Genomic DNA, 10,000 nt, shown 5'->3' on the forward strand with positions numbered 1-10,000 from the left:
GACCTTAACAAGATCACAAAGGATCTTTTAAAATCATGAAGATCCTTGAGAATGTTTGAAATTCCTTGGTAACATTCAGGAAAGATCCACAAAGATCCTTGAGGAATCTTTAAGGATCTTGGCAAGGAATTTTGAGGATCTTTTCTCAGATCTTTATTACGATCCTTAAAGATCTTTATAAAGATATTTGAAGGTTTGGTAAAATTTAAGAATCCGATCCCACCAACGCGTCGGCCGCTGTTTAAACTTATAACGTATAAGATGCGTCGGTAGTGCGTCGGTGGTGCGTTGGTGGTGCGTCGGTGGCGTGTCGGTGACTCATTTGGGCCTTATTGAACTGTTGAAAACCTAAACGTACCTTTTTCAAACTGAACGGAACTGTCTTCGACGGAAAACTTTCACTACCATATTGTATTTCGTGATATTAGAACCCAGTTCCCGTTACGACAAGTGTTATTAGAACCCAGTTTTCACTCGTTGCCCGAGACTTCGTCATCATCAGCTATTTATATATATTATTACAGGGCTTCTAAGAGGGTGCGAATTTGAACATGCGGGACTTTGAAGTATCATTAAGCGGCAAGAATATATTTAAGCACAAGGGAACAACATAATGCAATTGAATTGGTCATAGACTTTTGCAAACTTGGTGGCTCCTAAAGGAGCCGTTTTTTTTTAAGTTGACAAAACCCTCTAGTCAATGATCAATAAAGAGTTTAAGCTTCCCAATCCTTTATAATGCACGAAAAATAAGCATGTTGGTCGACTTGCAAATAAGGAAATGGAAATTGTCACTAACCATGAAATACACAACCTTCGCCACTATATACCACAATGGAACTACAGAATCTATTAATTTAAAGAATGTTTTTTTGTTCCAATGTAACTACTAACACGGCCGGGCACTCTCCTAACTCATGTTTTCCGGCCCATTCCCAGAAAATTTACACCTCCCCACCGAATGAAACGGGAAGGGGAAAATTTGTGGGGCAGTTGTGGATTTTCTCAAACTTAAATTTTATTTAAGTCATCGTATTTATTTCTATCATCACTCCTTTGAATCAGTTGAAGGCTGTGTCACGGTTTACAACCACCATCACTTGCAAGAGCAAAGATGTGCCTGTTCAACGAATATTAAAAATATTAGAAAGACACCATTTACAAGCAAGCGAAATAGAAGGAGTCCGCAGTGAAAAACGCACCAACAACGTTCATTACCAGGACCAGTACCAGGAAAATACCTTATGTATTTCGTATTACCGTGGGAAGACGACATATCAATTGAAAAATGGGACTATATTTGGAACTCATTTTGAGGTATCACGCGGACAAATGGGTCGAATGTGGGTGAATGTGGGCCACCATACGAATTCAACTTATCGACGAAAAATTGCATTACTTCCGTTTCTCTCCAAATTTTGGCAGACCGGATGTTTATAAAATTAGCGATTGCAGTCACACTGGCCTGATTTTATTGGGATCGGTTCAAATGATGTCATTCTTTAATATGCCAACGCGTCCACAGAGGACGAAGAAAAAAAGGGAATTTGAGTCGAAATCCCTGAACGAATTACATAGAGATCTATAGCAAGCGTAAAAGAAACTCTTGTCAAAAAAACATAAAATAAAAGTGAGCGGTTGGGTCGATTTCTGAGAAAGGATGGTTGCTAGCGAATGGAGAAAGAAACTTTAATAAAAATAATATCATCTGTTTTTTGCAAGAGAATGCGACTAAATGAGCTAATGACTGTGTATGAGATGTTTATCTCTTATGCAAATTTCAACATATGTTCAGTTTTTCATGCACCTGACAAGAGAGGACCACCAGGCCCTTTCAAAACAGCTCTGTAGTGCAATGTTTTAATTTTTCTTTTCCTTTACAATAAAAAATATATGTATATATATATATATATATATATACATATATATAGATATATATAGATCTATATATATATATATCGTTTAGTAAGGTTGCTATAAGATTTGGCCTTGGCTAGATGTAATGTGTGGTTCCAGAAAATATCCATACCCCCACCACGAAAGATCATTGGAAATTACGAGGGAGAGGAGGGGTTAAAGGGCAGTAATTTCCAAGGGGTAGGGGGCTTTCCTCCCTGGGAAACTACTTTTCCAAAGGGTCACGAACCACCTACAAAACACTGAAAGCAACATACGATCGATCTGAAGCACAAAAACACACTATCGGACGATGTTTTGAAACAAAAGTCAGTTTTGAGATAAAGTTAATACTATTAGCTTCAATGTTTCCGTTTTTTTTCTTTGAGTTAGCAAGCGCTACAATCTCCCGAAGCTAAGAACAATGTGTCTTTCATTTGGGACGGATTCAAAACATTTAAAATGGCGGTCTCAACTGGAATCTCGTTCCCAGACTTCCAGCTTTGGCTCTTTTCGTCCAACCAACACTTCCGTTTGTCTCTTTTTCGTCCAACCAACACTTCTGTTCACTTGAGTATCGCTTTTCGCTACCTTCACATGCAGTAAACACATTTTTGATAGGATTCATGTTTTTCTGGGGGTAGTAACTCATTGAAAATGCGATAAGACGCAAGTTCCAACCATTTCAACGCTTGCGTGCAACGACATTTTCTTTTTTGTGGGTGGCATTTAGACCACGGACAGGAAACGGGAGTCAAGCTTTCTTTTCTTTGAGTAAACGCAATTGCGGCCTCGGGAAACGATTGTTGAGGTTCAGTGTGTTACATCAAACTGGAAATTCTAAAACAGGAGTTTCACTACTCATTGAAGGAAGTAAATCGCGCCAAAAACAATAACAGTCGCCCTCTCGATTCCATCCGTGGCTCAAAGGCAAGCAACAGTGAGGCTGTGTGTCATTTACCAGCGAGAATGACTGCTGGAGAGTCAGTAAATTTGAAGACTGCACATAAATCGCCATATCTAAGTTTACAAATAATTATGATGGATTATTTTGGCGTCAATAATTTTCTTCGTAAAACAATCACCTTTGTGACGACGTTCACGAAACCTACCGCGTCAACATGTGTCGTCCCTAAATAAGAATCAACCTGAAGAAACTGACAAAATGTGTAGACAAAGGAACCTTGTAAGTTTCTGTTTTATTTACTATAGTTTGCGAAGTTGTCTAAGCGAGTGAAATGTTATCATCGAAGTTTGCACAAAAACGTGAAACAGTCGACGTCGTGCAACCCAAATGTTTAAGCTTTGCAAAGTTGATGGCGAAGAAGCTAAAAGTTTAGCTGGATAATGAGCTTAACAAAGCGTTATATTAAGTTATTATATAAGTTAACCTTAATCTTTACACTGTTGTAATAAACTTCTACTGCAATTACATAACTTATTCACTTTCTTTTTTATAAGTGAAAAAATTCTGGAAATTCCTGAGGGGAGGGGGGGTCATCGAAGACCCCCTGGAACGGAAAATCCTGGGGGGAGGGGGGTGCAAGTCAAAATGTCTTCCGTGGTGGGGGTATGGATATTTTCTGAAACCACACAATCTATGTAGTACCGAGAAATTCTATATTCTATATAAACCGGAGATGGAAACACTCAACAAACGTAATGAACTCGTATCGACTTGCAGGCACAAGCGAAATTTTCTCCTTAGGTTCAATCGCATCCTCAAGAACGAATCATAAATTTACAAATAAGCCACAATAAGGTCAATATACAGCCTCATTGCCAGTGTGGTTGGTTTGGTGGCCGAGTGGGCAAGGCATCCGATTAGTATTCTGGGGACCCGGGTTCAATTCCCGGCCGAACCACATTTTACTCATGCAATCAGTTGTCCAGATTCCTCTCCTCAATCTACTATTAATTATATATATATTCAACACTGTTTGTCACTTTAAAAAGGCACATTTTATTTTTCGTCAATAAAAAGCGACTAGGGAAAACCTCGACCCTTTTCTGTAGGCCGTCGATCTGACATCGAAGTTAGTGAGATCACGTGACGTGGTCTTTCGTTCTTTCTTTCTTTCAGACTTCGCCGACGATGACAGAGTTTTACTGGCTATAAATAGGCAGTAAGCACAAAAAACTGAGACAGTGCAACATTCTTAGCTATAATCAATTGCTATCTTCATTTCAAACGGTAATATTCCAATTACAAAACCAGTTACCACTCGTTTACAGATCAGCTCTGTTGTGAATAAAATGATCATTTCCTTATATAAATTCGCCTGTCCTGTCTTTAAATTGGTCATTGGAAGAGTAAATAAATCAGAACTTGTTTTAATAACGACAGTACCACGGTTTCACGGCTAATCATACAGGAACCAAACAACACTTTGCAAGCACACACTCAAAGGAAGATCGAAAACGTGCCACCAAGTTTATAGACCGTATTCATAAATGGCGGTCACATTTATAATTCTTTTGTCCACGAGCAAATTAGCCTACCAAGCCTCATTTTAGAGCAAAAATTCTTTTCAATTCACTGTATGGTATCGAGGCCTGGTAGGCTAATTTGCACTTCGACAAAAGAATTATAAATTGGCCGCCATTTATGAATAAGGTCTATGTGGTAACTAAACGCTTCATAAAGCGTACACTGGGTTGCCTGTGGTACGTGTTACACAAAAACAGTACGCAGTGAGTTGGGTGGTATTGAACTGCAGCGTTCCAGTTTTTAAGATTTGGTAATAAATTCAGTTTAAAGATAACAAAACACGCTTTTGAGTAAAATTCACTCATTTCTTCTTTAAATAAATAGTCTGCAAAAAGGCTGATTGCAAATTGCTCTGACGGGCGTTTTCTGGCATGTCATGCATGTCTTGCACTTGCACTTGCACTAAGCAAACGTTTATTGCACAGACTAACAAAGGACTGAAGACGTTGCTTCCGCTTCATAATTCCTCGTTAGTCTAATCTGATGTCAGGTCAAAACATTGTTTGGCTTAACGTTTGCACCAAAAAGTACCGTAAAAGCCAGGAGTTAACAGAAAAAGACAAGCCAAAAGACAGATGAAGAAAAAACAAACAGTTTTTATAAATAGCTCTGAATCGAATTCTCGTAGAAAGGTTAATGATGATCGATAGTAAAAAACACGAAAATTTCTGCAGTCTCTAAATTTTATGAAAGAAGCGAAAGGTCATGATGTTTTTAATTGTCAAAAGAAAGCAACTGATCACGCGCTAGGCAACCATAAAGGTGCACGTGATCACCTTGTGTCAACTGAATGAACTACGTGAAAGAATGTTAGTCGTTCGTCGTTTTCAGAGTAAAACAACGTAATTTTAGCCAAGAAACTTCCGAGTTTGGGTTTTTAATTTTGTTGGAATATTTAACTGAGTATTTACATTTCATCTGTAGGGTCAGGAAGCCTTCTATGTCGGGTTCCTGAGAAACGTATCTATTTTGACTTCAGGGTGAACTATTTACACAATCGCGAGGTTGAGCGACCATGTAATTGAAAATCTGAACATCTAAGAGATACAAAAACAGACTTGCGAATTATCGCAAATCACAATGCTGATAAGCACAAAAGCAGAAGAAATGGTTAATAAATATGAAGTTTGTTACTATCTGAATGTTTTTGGGTTAGAGTAAAGGGATATCTTGTCACGCAAATGATGTAATTTCATGAAACTCAAAATTTGCAAAAAGTGTGATTTTCGTGTAAACAATCTTCGGACTAGCACGTCGTACCAATATTAAAATTGGATTAATCAGGAAGTTGAAGAAATATTGATGGCTTCTTAAGTAAACTTCATTTTACAATACAATGACCAAATCATTTGTCAGAGAAATAAAATTCGTGTCTCCTCGCGTATCACATTACAACGCACGTATGCAAATTAACATGTTAACTCATTTTCACCGCATCCTGATTCCCGCGAATTTTTTCTTCTTTCAAATATTAACAAAAATATTATTTCTCGTCAAGCGTTGCATCTTTTATGTTCAAATAACCGCTAAAAATAAAGATTTATTTTTTCTTTAAAATTTAATATTCTCTCTCAAAATTTGCACAACAATCAAATCACAAAAAGTAGCAACGCACGCAACAAATTTAGTCGCATTTACCTCTTCGTCGAATTGACGCTAACCTCATTTTGACACGAAAATGATTTACTATTGCCGAAAAAACTATCCAGTTAAGCTCGCATATTACACAACATGATGAATTCATAAAGGCCACCTTTCCCAGCGAAATATTTTTTGAAGCAAGCAACATACATGTATTTGCTGTTAGAGGTAAAAACCCCTTCCTATTTCATTACGTGTGTGAAGACAAGAAACTCAATCGTGTCAAATTACCATACGCAATTGCAAAAAAATTAATTTCAGGATCAAACCCTTTCCATGAAGAACCTTTTCCTTGAATAATGAAGCCCGAAATAGACGACAAGCTTTCTTTCAAATAATTCTTTGCTGTCACATTTCCAATTATTATTATTTTTATTATATGAAGAACTGTGCAGAGGTGTTGGGTGCTTACCATTTAGCCAAAAATTCCGGAAATTTCGGTTTGAGGTCAAATGGAAAGGCAATTTTCCGGAAAATCTTTTCGGAAATTGTGGACAACCTCCAGAGGTAGTCCTCTTTTTCCGTTCGCAACGGAATTCGCGAAAAGCCCTTACCATTTGCGAGAATCCTTCCGTTTCCAGGCCCTTTCTCACAGGATCGAGTAAAATATGCGGGATGGAATGCTGGGTAGTAAATGGTATGCGCCATTCTCATCCGGTTGGTCATTAAATTCGGAAAATCGCTTACCTTTATGCAACGATAATTCCATGCGGATTATTTGGCTAAATGGTAAGCACCCGTTGAGTACAACGGGTTCGATTCCTCCTCTGTCTTTGTTGAACCCATTAGTTACCAGAGAATTTTGGTTTCAGTGTTCTACATGTACATAACAGCGCATTTGGTAAAATATTAATTAGAAATACAGCTCACTTTGATTTTTGCTCGACAGGCGATAGATTGTTGTCGAAGTCCATTACTCGTCCCTTTTAAGATTCCAGAAATTTATCTATCACCGCCTGTCTTGTTTATCCAATTGACGTTCCATTCTTGAGCTCCACAAGGGTAAAATTTGTTTAAAGAAGCACTAAAACGCCATGCTCGTTACAATGACTTTCGACGCCATTGCAGGTTAATTAAATCAGAGAAATCCTAACTTGTGCATGACACTGATTGTTCCTAAAGTTAGCGGTGCATTCTTGATATTCATTTGAAGATAACAATAACAGGAAATGAAAAATAGGTCGGTTTATATTTATGAACGTTAAGTTCCTAAATTTATGGACAACAGCACGGGAACTACTTACCACCGCTGTCCATTAACGACTGGAAGGAAACCACGAGATGTTGCACAGTGGTTGTGATGTTAGCCATCTTTAGCTACCTATGGGAAACGGTTCAAAACTGCATCACCTTATAAACAGAATATCGAACAAAATAAATTGCAAACAATAAACGACCTTTTGCTCTCTCTCTCTCTCTCTCTCTTGCTCTGCTAACTCAGCCCGATTGTCGTAATATATTTGCAAGGGCACCCAAGGAGCAAATATTATTAAGCCAAAAGCATTAGAGACATTTCTAGGCTCTTTTTAATGTATAAAGACTGTCTAGAGAGATTTTTTTCTCACATAGAAGAATTTGATCTGTTCGGATATCTTAGCTGAAAATTTAAGTGTACAAAAATTTGGTTATATCAACGGAGTTGATAATGTAAATTGGCCACCGTACAGAGATTCTAAAAGCTGACGTTTCGAGCACTAGCCCTTCGTCAGAGCGAATCCTTCAGAGCGTCAGAGCGAATCCTTTGTCACAGCGATTCGCTCTGACGAAGGGCTAACGCTCGAAACGTTAGCTTTTAGAATCTCTGTACGGTGGCCAATTTACATTATCAACTCCGTTGATAAAACCAAATTTTTGTATACTACTTTCCCACCCACACAGCACCACAGTTTCTTTAGAAACTACCCTCTTCATTCTGAAAATTCAAGTGGCCGATTACTTTAGGGGAATGATATCTTCATTTCAGAAATTGAGAGCTGGACGTTACCTTCTAAGAACTTCCAACCGAACCATTTTCTCATCCGAACTGCAAGGTGACCTCTTTAAGTACCAAAAATTGCAAAAATACCCCTTTCGAAAACTGAAGGGACTACTTTTCCCTGATTTCGCATCTCTTAGGTGATGTTTTAGTACAGAAATCTGTAGCTCTCTGTCAACCTACAACCAAAATTCTTAGAACAAGTTGACTCTCTCGAACACATATTTCACCAAAGATTATCGTTGGGTGCCCCTGAAATGTCTCTGCGGTCGTGGGATATCTTCTTCTTGTTAATACCTGAGCCATACTCTATTAGTCGAAATGCTTCCTTGGGCCCTCGTACAGGCAAAAAACATGCTAAGGTTGCAACAGGATTAGGAGAAAGACTACGATCCGTAGTAGTGATTATTCGGACCACGAGAGAGGTAAATTTTGCTTGCGGTCTAAAGGCTACAGTACAGTTAGATTCTGAGAATGTTTTTAAAAAAAGCATTGCTGCGTTCCTACAGTGAACTAACCAACCGATAACACTGGACGAAAAAATGGATTTACTCGAGTTTGCGAATTGAGCAAATGTGTGGCAAATTTAGGGCTCTAAATTTGCTTTAACTTTGCTTTGATAGGTAAAGTCTGCGCAAACTTGAATGTTTGTTTTGTGGGAATTTGTGTGCAAATGTTAAGGAAAGGTAATTACTTGCTTGGCATTTGCCTGCTATGCAAATCTTTTAATTAATTTTTCCACAGATTTGCTCAAATTTGCTTCACCACAAAGATAGCAGTTTGACTTCAACCGCAAATGCAAGCAAATCTGTGTCGCAAAACCAATAATTTGCATTGTTTGAACTGATTTTCAAAGGATCAAAATACGTACATTTGCATTTTATTTACTCTCTTTTGCAATGGGAGCGAAACGGAATGAATTGCCGGAATATGACTTTGTTGTAAATTTGCAAATTTCCTTGCTATAAATATTCATATTTTCCTGGGAGGAAATATGGTGATTTACATCATCTTCGTTTTGTTGTCATAGGCAATGTGAATATGATATTTGTTACACATTTTCCTGCTGTGGCAAACTTTCAATTTTGCACTGCACTGGTATTCGGAAGCTTTTGAGTTTCATCAGCGGCAACGTTCTACAACGAAACCAACCAATGGTAAACAAAATGCTTGGGCCTTCCTTGTTCCCAGGATCTTTAATTTGCGGAGGGGCGACCAAAATGCCGGACAAGGCGTGCAATTGTCCGCCATTTTGAATCACCCCGCCGCAAAGACCCTGGAAACGAGGTTTTGTGACGATGAAATTCGGTATCGTTTGAAATTCGCGCGGGCGATGTGCTCTTTCCTCTTTCTTTTCGTTATCGGACGACCAAGGTTTTATACGGCGATTCCTTGACATTTGTGCGGGTGAAATGGCAGTAAGAATCGACGAAATCCGAAAGAAAGGGCAACAACCATTCAGGCCATAACGTCGGGAACCAGCGCTTGTAGTTTTACAGTAGTTCGCCACAAACACACACGCCAGTGTCATGAATGTTGAATGGTCGGTCTTTGGAATGTTCTATGCCTATTTCAAGTCCACGATTCCCACTAATTCTGAGGCGACCAGAGAAACCTAGTAAGAATAGACTTGCTAGCTGCTTGACACGTTGAATCTAGACTCATACAGCTGTACGTACTGGATTCTGATCAGGGAGTTCAGAGACGGTGTTCGAGAAAGAGATACGACCAACGCCAGCAGCATTAATCGATGAAGAATTCATGGCAGAAATAGAGGCCTTCGTCCTATAAAAGTAAACGGCGTTCAACGAATGTTTGGAACGAAGGATGGCCGAACAGCTACATGTGGATTTAAGCAAAAGGACGGGAAGATTCAAGACTTGAAGCGCCAAATAGCAAGATTGCCGAAGGAGTTTCGGTAGGTCACCTCACTGATAATAATCTGAAAGTATATGACATAAATTTTGTATAGAATATCCTTTCTTTTTCATAACACG

At 38.6% G+C, this 10,000-nt stretch overlaps 1 protein-coding gene across 5 annotated transcripts in view; it reads right to left on the reverse strand.

The window, feature by feature from the left end:
* Positions 1-10,000, reverse strand: part of LOC138016589 (very long chain fatty acid elongase 4-like) — a 58,886-nt gene that overhangs the window by 37,510 nt on the left and 11,376 nt on the right. For 3 of the 5 annotated variants that reach the window (XM_068863763.1, XM_068863760.1, XM_068863762.1), the window contains exon 2: positions 7,273-7,349. The exons of 1 other annotated variant lie outside the window; for it this stretch is intronic. In XM_068863763.1, the coding sequence (XP_068719864.1) occupies positions 7,273-7,339 (67 nt within the window). In that variant the 5' untranslated portion in view covers positions 7,340-7,349. The remainder of the gene's footprint in view (positions 1-7,272; positions 7,350-10,000) is intronic. One more of the 5 variants, XM_068863761.1, reaches the window with a different exon arrangement.

This window comes from Montipora capricornis, chromosome 9, assembly GCF_036669925.1.
Source record: "Montipora capricornis isolate CH-2021 chromosome 9, ASM3666992v2, whole genome shotgun sequence".
NCBI classification, from domain to species: domain Eukaryota; kingdom Metazoa; phylum Cnidaria; class Anthozoa; order Scleractinia; family Acroporidae; genus Montipora; species Montipora capricornis.